Source organism: Excalfactoria chinensis, chromosome 4 (assembly GCF_039878825.1).
Source record: "Excalfactoria chinensis isolate bCotChi1 chromosome 4, bCotChi1.hap2, whole genome shotgun sequence".
Lineage (NCBI taxonomy): Eukaryota > Metazoa > Chordata > Aves > Galliformes > Phasianidae > Excalfactoria > Excalfactoria chinensis.
The window spans coordinates 72,551,384-72,567,406 of record NC_092828.1 but is presented as its reverse complement, the minus strand read 5'-3'; the positions used below and the strand labels follow the sequence as shown (position 1 = coordinate 72,567,406).

The window sequence follows — 16,023 nt, the reverse complement described above, 5'->3', positions numbered from 1 at the left end:
TGTTTCCTGTTCTGTGCATTGTTTGTGCTGTGTTTGCATGCCGTGTTTGCATGCTGTCCAGGTGAAGATAAGCAGCTGTGTCATCTGTGTGCCAGTACAGACCAGCTACAGACAAGTGGGGTGGCCACCACTATGGTTTGTGAGGTGGTTTTGTTCTTCTCCCACTTCAGCCTTTATTCAGGCCCAGTTCTCCTTAATGAAGAAAGGTGTCTGACAAAATTTTGCTAAATTGTGCTTTGTTTTAAATTAGATTCCATTTTCCATACCTGGAGTTCTGAAATATACTGAAGTAGGGTGTGATTATTGTTATTATTAATTTTTCCTGGAGGGATGGTTAAATTGGTGCAATCCCTTTTCAGAAGTCTGACATTCACAGCCAAAAAATTAGCTGATCAATACAGACATTGGTGTGAAGTTAATAAAGCAATGCTGGGATATTATATTGTTCTCAGATTACAACATGAAGGTTCTTGAGGACTCAGTATCAAAATACGTTTTAATTTGAATATAAGTTGATTTAACATTTTGAAAGGCAGTAAAGACACCTACTCTATCTTTCCACTGCAGTACAAATATTTAGGGGGAAAACAGCTTGCCCTCTCCCATTGTTACACAACTGCATCATTACACAAGCAGTTTAAACATAATATTAAGATATAAGAGAACAGACTTCGAATGTACAGCCCCAAACTACTCCAGCAGAGATGGGGGAAAGGTCTTTGAAAAGTAAATATTTGTGGATGGAACAAACAAGTACGGAAGAGTCACTCTCTTTAATCTCAGAGCAGATACGCCAATGCATCATGCAACCAAATGTACCAGTTAATTCAGTCTCCTTGGTCTCGATGCATTTGAGGTGAAATCTTAAAGGACTAGAACTAATGGACTGACTGCAATACTAATTTACTTCTCTCTCTCTCTTTTTTTTTTCCCCCCCTGCTCTCTGCTTGGCTCTGGTCTTCACCCACAGGTGTCCACTGCTGGCTCCCAAAGGTCACTAAAATATTAGCAGCTGCCTTGAAACCAAGCTACCTAAGCTTCATTTGCTGTTGCTTCTCCCTACGCCATACTGCACTGCTGCTTTTGCTCTTGCCTGCTCAGAACACACTAAGAGATTTTCTTTTTCAAACACCCACAATGAAACTTAGGCTAGAAGTACGTGCCATTCTTTTGCTGCCTGTGTACTTGTTAATATCTGTATACAGTATGCTTGTATTTATTCCTTGGTATTTTCTTACCAACGCTAAGAAGAAAAAGGCTATGGCAAAGCGTTTAAAAGCTAAGCCCATCTCGGACAAACCTGGAAGCCCCTACCGTTCTGTCACTCATCTTGACTCACTTGCAAACATAAACATTCCTGGAGCAGACACGTTGGACAAACTGTTTGACCACGCATTAGCAAAGTTTGGGAAAAAGGACTGCCTTGGGACCAGGGAAATACTGAGTGAAGAAAATGAAATGCAACCAAATGGAAAAGTTTTCAAAAAGGTACAGTTTACCATTTAGTACTTAGCTCTGATTTGGTTTTGAGTTTTTATGTTCTGCCTCGGCAACAGTAGAGGTCTTCCTTAATCTCTTTTTGATTTAAAATGCGTGCTTTATAGTAGTTAAAGAGTAATGCACAAGAGAATGCACTCATTGCTTTGCTGCAAGAAAAATGGAAGTGCTTGCTGTGTTGGGCACCAACTCACACAAGCAGGAAGAGCTGTACCAGTTGCTTATCATCACCAGGCTGTTTTTTCTGTTGTTGCCCCTTCCTCCAGTTAATCCTAGGGACCTACAGATGGCTGTCCTATGAAGAAGTAAATCAGAAAGTGAATCGCTTGGGGAGTGGACTGATGGCCTTGGGACTAACCCCAAAGAGCACCGTTGTTATATTCTGTGAGACCCGAGCAGAATGGATGATCGCAGCCCTGGCTTGCTTCAAGTACAACTTTCCTCGTGAGTGCTGAACTTGTGGACTTTAAATATGTTTTAGAAGTGATTTCCAGTACTGCTTTAGCTGTTAAGAATGTGTCAGTCCTGACGCTGATGGTATAAGAATTAAACTTATTCTGTGTATTGCCTGAGTTCTGAAGTTTCCAGTGTATTCTGTACATTGTAGAGATCACTACAATTTACTGTTCAATTTTTTTGATACTGTGAGGACTCAGTAGTTGCATTTTCCCTGCAGACTGTGGGATGCTTGTAGCATTTTCTGTCTATATTCTGACCTCCGTATCTGAAACGTGAAATGGTTACTGGAAGAATGGTAACCAAAATGAGATGCTAGGCCAAGGGGGGGTATTTAGGTAACATTGCCAAACTGCTCAAGTTCCTTACCATTATGCACGTGCTCTTCTTTTTTATTTTATTTAAGCAGTCAGTATTTAATCTGACTTTTACGTGCAGCCTTCTCAGCTAAGCAGGGAAGGTTACTAGAGAGTCATGTAACATTCCTTTCTACACGATCACAACTCCACAGGAATATTAAATTCTTTGATAGTCTTTGGAGGTTCAACTTTGAGGTACCAGTATGATACTAAAGGATTTTCCTCAACAGAAAAGGTGGATCCTCAGTGCCCACGAGGCACTCAGTATCATTACTGTCACCAGTCAGGATTAAGAAATAATCTCTCACCACAAAAACCAGCCTGATCTCTGCTCTGCCCCCATCTGTAACTTCATGGGAACAAGAAAGCAGCTGGCACTGAGCTGGAAGTGCACTGCAGGAATGGTAGCTGGTGCCTTGCAGTGTGAGCATCAGCTCTCCTGCAACATTCTGGTTGCAGAGTGCTCAGAAGAACACATTTCCAGCTGCTTACTGTGCAACCGCTCAGTGCGTTTTAGTGGATCTTTTTGTTTTGATGATTTCTCTTCTTCCATATAACTGTCCTCATTCCTGTGATCTCTTGTAGAACAAAATTCTGATTTGGAAAGATTAAAAGCTGCTTTATTTCCCATTGAGCTCATTCCCCCACCATGCATTGCAGTGAAATACAGCAAGAGCTCTTGCATTTGTTGTTGCCTTAATTTCTGCCCTCATTCTCTCTCGGATTAACAGTTGTTACCTTGTATGCTACACTGGGTGAAGAGGCAGTAACCTACGGTCTCAACGAATGTGGAGCATCATATCTGATAACCAGCGCAGAACTCCTTGAAAGCAAACTTAAGGTAACTTGGCCCCAGCTTTACCTGCCTCCAAGTAACCCTGCACTAATTTTACAGAGCAGTGACTGCTAACAATTTGCTTTCTGTTCTGCAGGCTACATTGCCACAGATCTCCTGTCTTAAACACATAGTTTATGTGGACAATAAGACTATCAATAAATCTGAATACCCTGAAAATGTTGAGATTCATAGTATGCAGACAGTGGAAGAGCTGGGAGCCAAACCAGAAAATGGTAAGTGAATCACTTCAGAGAATTGATCAAGCAATGTGAAATTAGACATGATCAAAGACGTTGGGTAGGAGAAAAAGTTAATGTGCCAAGTCTCAAACACAAGGGAAGTGGCAGATGGCCAGTTCATCCTCCGCCCCTTTAAATAAATGGATAATTTCTATTTATTGACCTGTACCTTTCTTCACATTTCAGGTATTTCAGGATAAAACTTAATTTTAAGTTTCTAAAATACAACCAGAATATCTCTAAGACTCTGCCTTTATTTTGGGAAGTGAAGTAGAATCTGGTTCAGTGCTCCATTTTCTGCTACTCTTACCTTTTATTCAGCGTATTTTCACTATTTTTCCAAAAATAAAAAGCACTTGAGAGGATTTTTTTTTGCTTGTTAGTTTGGAAAAATTTTTTTATCTGAGCCTGGAAAACCACCTTGGACACCAGAATAACTATTACATAACCTTGCTACACGGGGCAGTCTGGAGTGACTGTAACATCTTCAAGGAAGGAGAAAAATCCAACCTTGATCATCCTTTTTCCTTACCTCAGTGGTTGGCACTTGCCAGAAAGTAGGTAAGAATTAATGCAATTTTTCTCTTGCATTTCATAGCAAGCATTCAGCCAAGCAGACCCGTTCCCACAGACCTGGCTTTAGTGATGTACACCAGTGGTTCTACTGGGAGACCAAAAGGAGTGATGATGCAGCATAAGAACTTGATAGCTGGAATGACAGGACAGTGCGAGAGAATACCTGGGCTGGGGTAAGAAACACTTTGTTGCCAAGAGTTGAGGGCATGAAACAGAACCTCTAAAAATGTGTGGGTTTATGGAAAACCTGTTGCTGACACCAGCTATTAGTTTCATTTTATTGTGAGCCAACTAATCTTTAGTTGATATGAAATACACATTGTGTTTGTGATCGCACCCTGTTCTTTGCAAAGTATGCCCTTCTAAATCTTGTCCCACGTGCTTTTTCTGCACAACAATGTTTTTTTCCCCCTCCATCACCTTTATCTAGATGCCTGGGATGGATTTTGCATTCTTCTGTGCATTAGAAAACATCAGCGGATGGGGAAATTACTCATCTAGCCAAACATAGGAAAGTTTTTTGCTAGATGTTGTCAGTCAGCTAGAATGACTTTAGGAAATACCAGAGCCTACCACTTTCATTCAACTGGAGAGACTCCTGCTGGACGGATGATACATGTACTGCTGAATCTGCTCCAGTATTCTGCACTGAACTGAGCAGAGAAATAATGAATTGTTTTGATCATAGTGGAGCCATCTGCAAACTCCTTTGCTAATGCTCTGAGAAAACATTTTGTGAGTGTGGATGTGTCTATGTCACCGCATTCGCAAATGCAGCTAAAATAACCTGCAATAAACCTTTTGTATGGTACAATGTTATGGCCATTCTGACCTGATGTTACCTCAGTGATCAGCTCTCCACTGATCTGTTTGAGGAAGAGATGTTATGATGATTTAAGGATTTAAATTGTGTTGGTGATGATTTAAAAATAGTGATTTCATCCTTAATTTGGCACCTGGGATGAAATCTCCCATAAGGAGAAGAAACCTGCAATGGAGCACTGAGGAAACTTGAGCTTCCTAGAAAACAAGGGAAACCCTATAACTCATACTGGTCTCAGTGAGGTAAGATTTTTACTGATTCAGTTTATACACTGATTCATAATCACATCCTTCTTGCATGTAAAGAAGAAGCCTTTGTGACCTGAGTCTCCCAGAAACACAGCCAAACACCACAAAAAAAAGCAAAGCAGTATTTCAGTGCACTCCTGCATCATTGTTCATTAGATAATCTTTCCTTTACTAGGCCCAAGGATACTTACATTGGTTATTTGCCCCTGGCCCATGTATTGGAACTGACAGCAGAAATTTCTTGCATCACTTACGGCTGCAGGATTGGATATTCCTCTCCACTTACACTGTCAGATCAGGTGAGGGGTGTGGGGAAAGCAAAAGCAAATTGAAGCTTTGACAGTCTGAGCTCTTGATTAGCTACTCTCTTCCTTTACAGAAGTGCTGATGTATGTGGTACGCTTAAGAAATAATAATTTTTTCAGAAAAAGATGCAAATAAACATTCCTGGTGGAACTGCTGCAGCAGATCAGACTAAAACTTTAGTTAAGCTTTTGCTTTTATGATACTTAGGAAATGTAGAGGAAAACCTAATCAATGTGTATAGTGTTATCCTAGAGAAAAATCAGGACACCATCAGCTATTAAAACACTAACTGCACGTAGGACTCCACAAAGTGATTTTAAGTTCTTAGTCTCAGTTTGAGTTCTTTAGTCCATTATTGCAGCTCTGTTTTTGCCTTATTCCATTTAGTAATGAAGATAAACAAGATCAAGATCAAATTAAGCCAGAGAAGAATGCCTCTGTACATTCTGCTGGTACAGAAATGGCATCAGAATTTAAAATAAACAAAACCCAACCTACCATTAACAGAAAAAATGAGGCCAGAAAATACTTCTGGAGGAATATAGAGGCAGTACAATGACAAAAGAGAAAACAAAGAGTTACACAGGATGGACTTGCTTTACCCAGCTGGGCTTGCAAAGCACCCGATATTTTGGTTGAAATTGTTGTTAATTGCTACATTTTTCAATCAAAGTGGGGAAAAAAGAAAGTATTTTAAGCAGGAAGTGTTATGTAGAGGGACAGGGGAAAATTCCATGACCGCATGTCCCCTCTGCTTTGGTCCTTTTCAGAAGAGCTGCTTGGTTTTCATCTTCATAAACTATCGTTTTTTCTGTGTTACAGTCAAGTAAGATTAAGAAGGGCAGCAAAGGAGACTGCACTGTACTTAAGCCGACACTGATGGCAGCTGTACCCGTAAGTATGCTGATATTTGAAGCAGAAAGTGCTTTGTCAGTCATTCATGCTGGCATGTGTATTTAAGAACTTTTTTTTTGTATAAGAAACTGTTACTAATAGGTAAGAAAGCAGAATATAGCAATTCCAGTTGTCACTGCTTCATTTGGAGAACCGACGCTGCAAATGAGCACGAGAATATCCCTATGCTAAAGCCAAGGCTCTTTTTGATACAAAACTGTAAATGCTTTTCAGTAGTTACAGGTGATGTTGTACTGGGCTTCTGATGCAACAACAGGCTGCAAGAAGTCTTCCACATTCACAGTCAAAGTTCTTTTCACTGAGGGAGAGAGCAGGAAGGATTCATCTAACGCTGATGCTTTAACATATCAGTTTTGGCTGAGTTACAGAACTTAGCAAGTGAAGCTGCAGTGTTACAGCTGTTGGGGTGCTTACTTTTAGCTGCTTGTCTCCAAGGTAACACCTGGCAAAACATCTCCTGTTCTTGGGCTAAGTAGGGCCAGCTTAGACTCCTCTTGTAAGAAAAACTGATTGGGAGACCACAAATATTGTTTCTGTAGCTTACATTTGCTTTCTGGTGATCAGGCTTCTCTATAGCACTGAGTCTCAGTGCTATTAAATCCAAAACAAACCCCACCCAAACAAAACAAATCAACAAAAATTGCACACATCTGCTGCTTTCTGTTGAAGAAAAGCCTTCTCCACATGCCCTGGAATGATGTTTTTTTGTTTATCTCTTTCATGATTCTACCTCATCTGGCTCAGAAGACCAGTAGCATCAGCCTCTGCTACACTGATGGGTGCAGTGGGAGGAGGAGGTTTTGGTTTCACCTAATAACAGCAAGTTTAGTTTTCTGTTGTTCTGCAGCCTCTTTAGTGACTAGCCAGGAGCCTTAAAACCAATTCACTAATGTGCACACCTTTAAAAATAGGAATAATATACAGAGACTTGATTTTGTTTTTAGTAGTCCACTGAGTGAAAACCAATGACTTACAGCCTTGTCTTTCCTGTAAAGTGGCTATTTAAACTTATTTCTTAAGGAATGCTCAACTGCTGACTGCTAGCACAAGTAGTGACTATTTAAAATACAGGCATAAACCAATTTGGAAGAAATCCACAAAAAAAAGCACACAACAAAAAAATGCCCATGCAGACACCGCCACATGAATTAACTGCAGAATAGTGAAATACAGACAGTGATAACGCTGACCCCCACCTAAGCATCTCGACTCCAGAGACTCACTATCACACAAAGAGTAAAAAATGAAACTGAGACTGCTGATCCGTTCTCAGTTGCCTGCATATAGGATCCAGAGCCCAACAATCAACAGCAACGAGGAGAAACCTTCATAATGCCCGAGGAAGAAAAACGCTACACCACTGACTGAACATCTACCTCATAAACATCACACTTGCTAAAAGTATTGTATTACCATCAAAACATCTTAACATCACTAGTGAGGAAAAATTACAAGGAATGAAATAGAAAGTAACAACTGTACAGTTGGAATAATACAAGCATAGTTATAAAACTAGATGACCAGAGAGTATCTAAGGAAAAGACTCACCAGCTCCGAGGCCTTCAAGTCAAGATGGATGCCCACCAATGTTGAGGCTCACCACAAGAACTCCACAGAGGAGCAAACTCAGTGGTGCTCAGCCCTTAAATGGGATCTAGGAGAGGTGTAGCCAAGTTCCACCCCTTCCAGGAGCACAACTGAATTAACTTCACCTGTGCTCCCACAGCTGACCCTTCATTTGCCTCAGGTGGTTAATCAGAGGTTCAGGCTGTGATCAACAGTTTCCCTTACAGGCACAAATACATCTAAATATTTGATTCAATTAGAACGTGCTCGCAGTTCCTTCTGGCCTTTGTAATTCTGAATACCTTGACACCATGCCATTGCAGGCTTTTCGAAAAGCTAAACCCAAATTCAAGGTGTTACAAATCAGTTTTTCACATTTTAGGTACAGGTTGAGGTGTTCCTGATATCGTGATCAATAAAACCCAAGATCTGTAGCTGTGAGTGATAGAGAAGACATCTTAAGAGCAAAGGGTATGAAGTGTTTTAAAACCAAACTTGGTGCTCAGAAAGCAGTTTGCAGAAGTTCAAGTGGTGCAGTGGATTGCTGCAGTATGTCTGGAGATCTACAGTGGTTACTCAGTTGTTTGCCCTTGACTTACAAGTCTGTCTATGTCTGTTAAACTAAGCTATGTACTACAGCGCGAGGGCTCTTCCCCTCTAGCGATGCTGTTGTGAGGCAACAGAAGCAAGTGGAGAAAAGTCAGGATAATTCCCTCATTTTTCTGCTGCATTTTTGACACTTCATTCCACCCATTTCAAACAGCTCCAGGCTGCAATGATCTTTAAATTGGCTAATTGATAATATATTAAACTCATTAGTGTTAAGCGTTGCTTAACCAACGATGCAGATCTTTTCCTTCTTGCTGTGTTACTCATTTATAAGAAAGAACAGTATTTGGTTTTTTTTTAATTATTATTTTTAGCATGGTGGTAATTTTCCTTGCTTTTTTTTTAACACTTTATAGGAAATAATGGACAGAATTTATAAAAATGTCATGAGTAAAGTTCAGGAGATGAACTATATTCAGAGAACTCTGTTCAAAATAGGCTATGACTACAAACTGGAGCAAATCAAAAGAGGATACGATGCACCTCTGTGTAACATGTAAGTATGATTCGTGGCCCAACTGTGCTTTTCTCATTGAGATTTGTTAAAGCAGACTAAGAGAATAATCTGAGTCTGATAGCTAAGCTATCTGACATCAGGCAGTTCTGTTCCAGCACTCAAACATGATCTAATGACTAAACTGAAATTAACCAAGTTCTTACAGGAAACGGAGGAGATATTTAATGGTAATCACTGAATCACAGACTGTCACAAGTGGGAAGGAATGCACAAGAATCACTGAGTCCAACTCCTGGCCCCACACAGCACTACCCAAACCCTGTGTCTGAGGTCACTGTCCCAACCTTCCTTGAACTCCAGCAGCTCAGGGCTGTACCCAGTGGCCTCTGGTGAAGAACCTTTTCCTAACACCCAGCCCGACCCTCACCCAAAAGTGCACCCACTGTTCAAGGGAAGGCCAGAGCAGCATGGAGCAGAGAAGGACCATCCCTACCCTTGCCTGACTGGCAGCACTGGGCCTGGTGCACCCCCAAATATGGTTGGCCCTTCTGGCTGCCTGGGCACACTGCTGGCTCAGAGTCAAGGTGCTGCCAACCAGAGCCCCCAGATCCTTTGGTGTGGGGCTGCTCTCCTGCCTAAGAATGACTGGTTTCCTGTAAGAGCGATTAGTTCAGGAGTGATTGGTCTCCAGGGTGAATGATCATTCTCCAGTAAGAATGACAATCTTCTGACCAAATGACTTGTTAGATTTCATCGGGTTTCATTTTTGTATTTAAAATTGAAAACTTTATTTATGTGTCAGTTGTAGGAATTCTGCTGTCTTCAAACATTAGACAAGAAATAAGGCTTTCAGTTATCCCTGCTCCCCAGTAAAACCTGTGAACATTATTTCTGAGGTGTTGTAAGCAGGAAGGATCGTCTCATTTCTTCTCATGAAAGTGAGCTGAATGAATGATTCCTTAGCATACATTCTTCTCTCTTTCCAGACTGTTGTTTAAAAAAGTAAAGGCACTGCTAGGAGGGAACATCCGTATGATGCTTTCCGGAGGAGCCCCACTCTCACCCCAAACACAAAGATTCATGAATATCTGTTTTTGCTGTCCTGTGGGCCAAGGCTATGGATTAACAGAAACATGTGGAGCTGGAACAATTACAGAAGGTAGTTAAAATACTTCTAGGAGTGTGTTTTAGGAGCTTTTAAAGGGTAAATTCAGAATGGCTGTGGCTCTTAACTGCAATAAAATCTCTTGAGATAAGCTGTCTTCAAAGCTGTAGTTTGAGCTTATACCTCAAAATGACAAAAAAAACCCAACAAACCACTTGTGTTTTTTCTTGTTCTTTCCTAAGTTGCTGATTATAGCACTGGAAGAGTTGGAGCTCCTCTTATTTGCTGTGAAATCAGATTGAGAGACTGGCAAGAAGGTAAGAGCATCCAATGCTTTGACTTCAGAACAAGTAGTTAAGTAATTTAACCAGTGCTTAGCTGGTTTCCTAGCCTAAATGCTTAGCTAGGGTGCAGCATGTAGTTAAACACAGTAGTTAAGCACTGGAATAGGCTCCCCAGGGAGGTGGTTGAGTCACCATCCCTGGATGTGTTTAAGAGCCGTCTGGATGTGGTGCTCAGAGATATGATTTAGCAGAGGGTTGTTAGAGTTAGGGCACTACGGTTAGGCTGTGGTTGGACTTGATGATCTTTGAGGTCTTTTCCAATCTGAGTAATTCTGTGATTCTATATGAAGTAATTCATCTTTGATAGCAGTCATTAGTTTGTGCATGAACTTGAAGCTAAAGTTTCAAAACATTTTCTTAGCAGCAAAATATATAATTTGAAAATAATTATGTGGGGATTTTTTTTTCCAGGGGGCTACACTAACAGAGACAAGCCTAATCCTAGAGGAGAAATTATAATTGGTGGACCTAATGTCTCAATGGGGTATTTTAAAAATGAAGAGAAAACAACAGAAGACTTCACCATTGATGAGAATGGTCAGAGGTGGTTTTGTACCGGAGATATAGGAGAATTCCATCCAGATGGGTGTCTGCAGATCATAGGTTGGCCTCACTTTTTGCTATCCCAACCTACTATAAGGTCTTGATTAGACAAAATTAGAAGGCTGTGCTTAGTCCTGTTGGCTTTGATGAGGCCAGTCTACCTAAGATCACCTGCTTGCAAAATCATAGCGTAGGACTGCTCTAGAACTGTTCAGTTATAAGAAAATGTTGGAAGTGATGCCATTTCCTGCCACGTATCACTGCTTAATTCCTGTGTGCTAATGAATAAATGTAAGATTATTTCTTGGTATTTAATACAAAACTTGAACATCAGAATCTCCGTCACATTCATATCAGTTGCGTGACAAGAAGTGGAACGTTTTGTAAACATCATGGCAGAAGTTTTACAGAGTTACAAGAATACGTATATGCTGTTAGCATCTTTATAATTTGGATTAAATGCTCTAATTCACTTTTATTCACTTTCACATGGCACACCACTTAATACATACGTAGTGCCTTTGCAAATGAGTCTGTGGAAATGCAGAAGTTCAAATGGAGCAAGTTGTTTTCTTTTCTTTGCCTTCTACTCCTAGATCGTAAAAAAGACTTGGTAAAGCTCCAAGCTGGGGAATACGTGTCTCTGGGCAAAGTAGAGGCGGCACTGAAGAACTGTTCATTGATTGATAATATCTGTGCTTATGCCAAAAGGTGAGAGTAGTAATAACTTTGGGTAAACTGAAATACAAGCTGTGACTCACTTCTATACTGATATAATACAGTTTTCATTGAACAAAAGCCCCTACCAGAATATGAATTATAAACAGCATCTCTAAAGCAACATACATGGGCTCCCTCCAAGATTCCCTGAAACTGGAAAAAGTAACTTATGTTTTTCTGTTGGCACTTCTTCTATTGCAGTTGATCTGGTTTAGTCCCACCCCCACCCTTCACAGGTATAATTTAGCATGTGCTTGGGCTTTCTGTCAGGATACGAGGGGAAATTCATCTGAAGCTTCTGCGCCAGAACTAAATCTCTGAGTTCTGGAAGTAGCCAAATAGCCCAGGTATCTCCTCTCCCCCTGCTTATACACACTACATGAAGGGAAGCTGCAGAGGGCTACTGAAACACAAGACACAGTTGGAAAGCGAAATTGTGCTGTAGTTTCACAAGTGCACTTAGAAGTATGATAGTGATCAAACCTAACCGCTTACAGCTTCGATCCTGAGCTCTGATAAGTTGTAAGTTGTGAAAACCTTAAGTAAAAAAAGGATCTTGTGTGCAGGATTACCTACAGCTCAAGAAGCACTGTGGCTCTGTGTATCTATAATCAAGTCAGCATTTTACCCTTGAAATTGAAGCGTTAACTGTTTCTTTTTCCCTTCCTTCTCTTGTATCCTGTGGCAGTGACCAGTCTTATGTGATCAGTTTTGTGGTTCCCAATCAGAAGAAGCTGACGGCATTAGCTGAGCAGAAAGGTGTAAGTGGAACCTGGGTTGAAATTTGTAACAATCCCACAATGGAAGCTGAAATACTACGAGAAATTAAGGAGGTGGCAAACAAGAGTAAGTAAAATGCCCATCTCGTAGTGCTTATTTAGGCAAAAGCTTTCAGTTATCCCCACCGACTGCTCTTTCTTCTTCCTGTTGCCTCAGTCTGCCAAAACTTAGAGGGGTTTTAACACAAAGACCACATCAGATTCATACCTCTTATTCCAGGAGCAGACCATCCTTTTTGATCATCTTAACTACTCTTTCTTTTTGTTACTAAAAATTATATATATATATATATGTATATATATATATATATATGTATGTATATTCCCAACTAGCTTCTAGGGGGAGGTTGCTTGTTTAATGCAGTTAAGATGCAGGAGGTTTGGAAGGGAAGTTAACAAGACATTTGCGGCAAGAAAATTAGTTAAGCAAGATACTTCAAAGCTTTTTTTCCATGCAGTGTTGTATATTACCGCTCAGAACAACTGTGACCCTTATGTTTATGACAGCTTAAATCCTGCTATCCTTGCCACAGAGATAGAAATGATCAAAAACCTCATCAGTTCTTTATGAGGCCAAAGAAATCCCAAGCTAACCGGGGTCAGGAACCTCTCTAAAGTGCTAGGCACCTCATACATGGAAGCAGTAAAACAGTGTAAGCACACACTATGCACTGCCTCTCAGACCTGGACAATCTGCCTTTTGAAACCAAGACAATTAGAATGAAAAGCAGCATTAAATCCTCCCTAAAAATAAATGAACTTCTTTTTTAGGGATTTGGCTGAAGTAGGAACACTTCAGTCTGCGTTATTCCATCATGAACCAAGTAAATAACATCACACGCTGTTATTCAAAGTCTCTGCTCATACATTCTTGTTACTTTCTAGCTAGCAGCCTTACGTTTAGATATAAATGCTCTGAGAGGTGTTTTCCAAAATTACTTTGAAGAGGCAGATAGTTTTTTAGCCTTACATAACGCATCTTTATCGGGACCAGACATGTAAGGAAACCCGAGGAATCAGGAAGTTCCAGTACCAGTAGGAAGCCGGACACAAAGGAGCTCCTGGGCTCAGACCAGCTGTCCTACACTTGCTGCCACCTAGAGGCTGCGCTGCCGCAAGTTGTGCCAGAAGCTCACAGGGAAGTCGCTATGTGCTATGCAGGACCTGGCAGCAAGGTCCGCGCAGCTCTGCTCACATGCAGGAGTTCCCTGCCCTGCTCCTGGTGCAATTACCTACTTCCCCCCTCGCTCACCTCCCTACCCTTGTGACAGCAGTCTCACGTCCAGTGAGACTTAGTTTATAAGGATATAAACTTATTTCTCTCAAGCTTCAGATGTTATACTCTCACATTCAATACAAGGTATAAATAAGGTACGTTATTAGAACATTTGCATGCTGTAATATTAGCACTGAGCTTTGGTACACAATTAAATTAGTGCACCGTCCTTTAAGTTACTTCAGCAAGTAGGTCACTTGCCTTAGATCTGCAGGTAGCACGAATGTTTCACGTAACAGCGTTGCTCATGCTTTTGTTTCTTGCTGTCCCTGCAGTGAAATTAGAGAGGTTTGAAATCCCCATCAAGGTGCGGTTAAGCCCTGAACCGTGGACTCCGGAGACTGGGTTAGTCACAGATGCTTTCAAGTTGAAAAGGAAAGAACTGAAAAACCATTACCTCAATGACATCGAAAGAATGTACGGGGGCAAATAAACAGGCCGAACCGACTAGACAGTTGTGCAGAAGGTTCTTCATCATGCCTTGATTTTGGACGTCCTTGTATACTGTAGGAGTCAGATGTATTCAGAAAATACACCAAATTGATGAATGTTTCTTATCTCTAAAGAGAGCAACAGGAGAAGATCTTAACCCCTAAATTCCTACTTAGCGGCAGAAAACGCTGATGTGTTTCAGTTTCATGTGATCGTTTCCAGCTTTAAGACAGACACAATTACATGAAGCGCTGTGGCCAGGTAATTTTACTATTCTTTCTCCAGCGTGTTCAGACTACTTGCAATTTCTCTCTGGTTCATTGTGAAGCCCGGCGTGTAGGGAGAAAATGGGTACTTAAACTTGAACCTTCTCCATCTAAAACTAAAAAAGGCGTTAGTCAAGAACTTGCTGGAGGTCACTAATAATGTCCTGCTTAAAAACTGACGGGTTCTTCTGCACATCAGTTGTCCTCAATATTTACAGTGCCTATAAGAGAATATAAAATACGCTTACCTTAAGTAAAGGTGAACTGAAAATCTTTCTAAAGAAAAGTTATTTGAAAACATCACTCAAGAGCATTGAGTCAGCAATCTGCAGTTCCACTCACCAAATACGTTTGTACCTGCCGCCACATGTTAATTCCAGCAGAGCTTCCCACTGGGATGTAGCAGGAAAGAAAACAAAGACCTGCCTTGCTGCAGGAGGGACCGATGGAAACGATCAGCTGGATGCAGAATGCAAACCTGCATCCTGGCTGGTGCAGACAACAGAAACCGATGGGCAGTTGTCTCTGAACAGATGTGAAACCCAAAGGAGAATTGGTTCGTTTTTGTTTTGGAGGTGGCACGGTGGTTTTATTTTAAAGGCACTGATCCTCTAGACCTGCACATACATGTGGGTAATGGTACAAGTTATCTCCATGGAGTTTACAGGATCAGGGTCTGAGTATCTGTATTTACTTTATGGAAAGGTATTTCCGTTCACCTTTTAAAACGCAGCATCCAACACAAAGCCAACCAGAAACCAAGAGCAGTTTCTCTGTGTCTTGTTTTACTTGCGGCAAAGTACGCCATGGCTGGGAAAACCTTTGTTTTAAGGAACTAAAAAAAAAGGGACAAATCTCTCTAAATAGAGAGATCCTTATTATATATAGAGAGAGATCAAAATCCTTATTAAAAAAGTGTTCTTACTCTAACTGGAAATTGTAGATGTGCTGAAGTGGGAGGTTATAATTTAATAACAGTTGATCATTTTGTGTGCAGCATCCAGTACCGTGTTTCCTTTGACTCGTAGTATCTGAGCTCCCGCGGCCCCGCCAGCTCTTCACACCTGAACCACAAACGCTGTAAAAAAGTGGAGGCTTTTGATACTGTTCGACTTTGCACTTTTCTGAATCATTTCATACGTGTTGCGTTCATTTTGTACAGGTGTGGCTCAGCTGCTATATACTACAGATTCGTTTTAAGTATTTATAGATTTCTTCTATTCATGATGTGTTGTGTATATGATGGTTAAAAAGGAAAACTATTTGTTATTGTCACTGTACAGAAAGTGAGAGGTTTTGTATGATGCTTCTCTTTAGCAAGGAAGGCAGGAATTACTTTCCCTTCCAGTTGCAGCTTTCCAAGTGACTCAGCTCGGGAGCTGCATTAGCAGCTTCCCATGTTTCAAACCAGTCGCTGTCGCGTAACCTTTAGACGGCCTGTTAGCATCACAGAAGTCAGACGTGTAAGAAAGTCACTCGCACCTGAGCCTGTCAGCAAGTTGTATGATTTTCTTTTCTTAAGCCATGAATGTATTTATATGAAATGTATTTTATCTATTCTCCGGCTATCTTCTGTGTCTCGGCTGACTGAGGATTGCTATTTTCAGTGTATATATTACACACACCACGTTGATATTTCCAAAACAAAATACAGTTGAAATGGTTAACC

The 16,023-nt window shown here is 40.8% G+C and overlaps 1 protein-coding gene across 9 annotated transcripts in view; it reads left to right on the top strand.

The window, feature by feature from the left end:
• Positions 1-16,023, top strand: part of ACSL4 (acyl-CoA synthetase long chain family member 4) — a 35,747-nt gene extending 19,724 nt beyond the window's left edge. For 3 of the 9 annotated variants that reach the window (XM_072335120.1, XM_072335119.1, XM_072335118.1), the window contains 14 exons: positions 971-1,488; positions 1,764-1,941; positions 3,044-3,153; positions 3,245-3,383; positions 3,988-4,138; positions 5,212-5,335; positions 6,165-6,236; positions 8,789-8,928; positions 9,876-10,048; positions 10,237-10,311; positions 10,750-10,941; positions 11,478-11,592; positions 12,290-12,447; positions 13,932-16,023. In XM_072335120.1, the coding sequence (XP_072191221.1) occupies positions 1,138-1,488; positions 1,764-1,941; positions 3,044-3,153; positions 3,245-3,383; positions 3,988-4,138; positions 5,212-5,335; positions 6,165-6,236; positions 8,789-8,928; positions 9,876-10,048; positions 10,237-10,311; positions 10,750-10,941; positions 11,478-11,592; positions 12,290-12,447; positions 13,932-14,089 (2,136 nt within the window). In that variant the 5' untranslated portion in view covers positions 971-1,137 and the 3' untranslated portion in view covers positions 14,090-16,023. The remainder of the gene's footprint in view (positions 1-970; positions 1,489-1,763; positions 1,942-3,043; positions 3,154-3,244; positions 3,384-3,987; positions 4,139-5,211; positions 5,336-6,164; positions 6,237-8,788; positions 8,929-9,875; positions 10,049-10,236; positions 10,312-10,749; positions 10,942-11,477; positions 11,593-12,289; positions 12,448-13,931) is intronic. The other 6 variants (XM_072335126.1, XM_072335122.1, XM_072335125.1 and 3 more) reach the window with 2 other exon arrangements.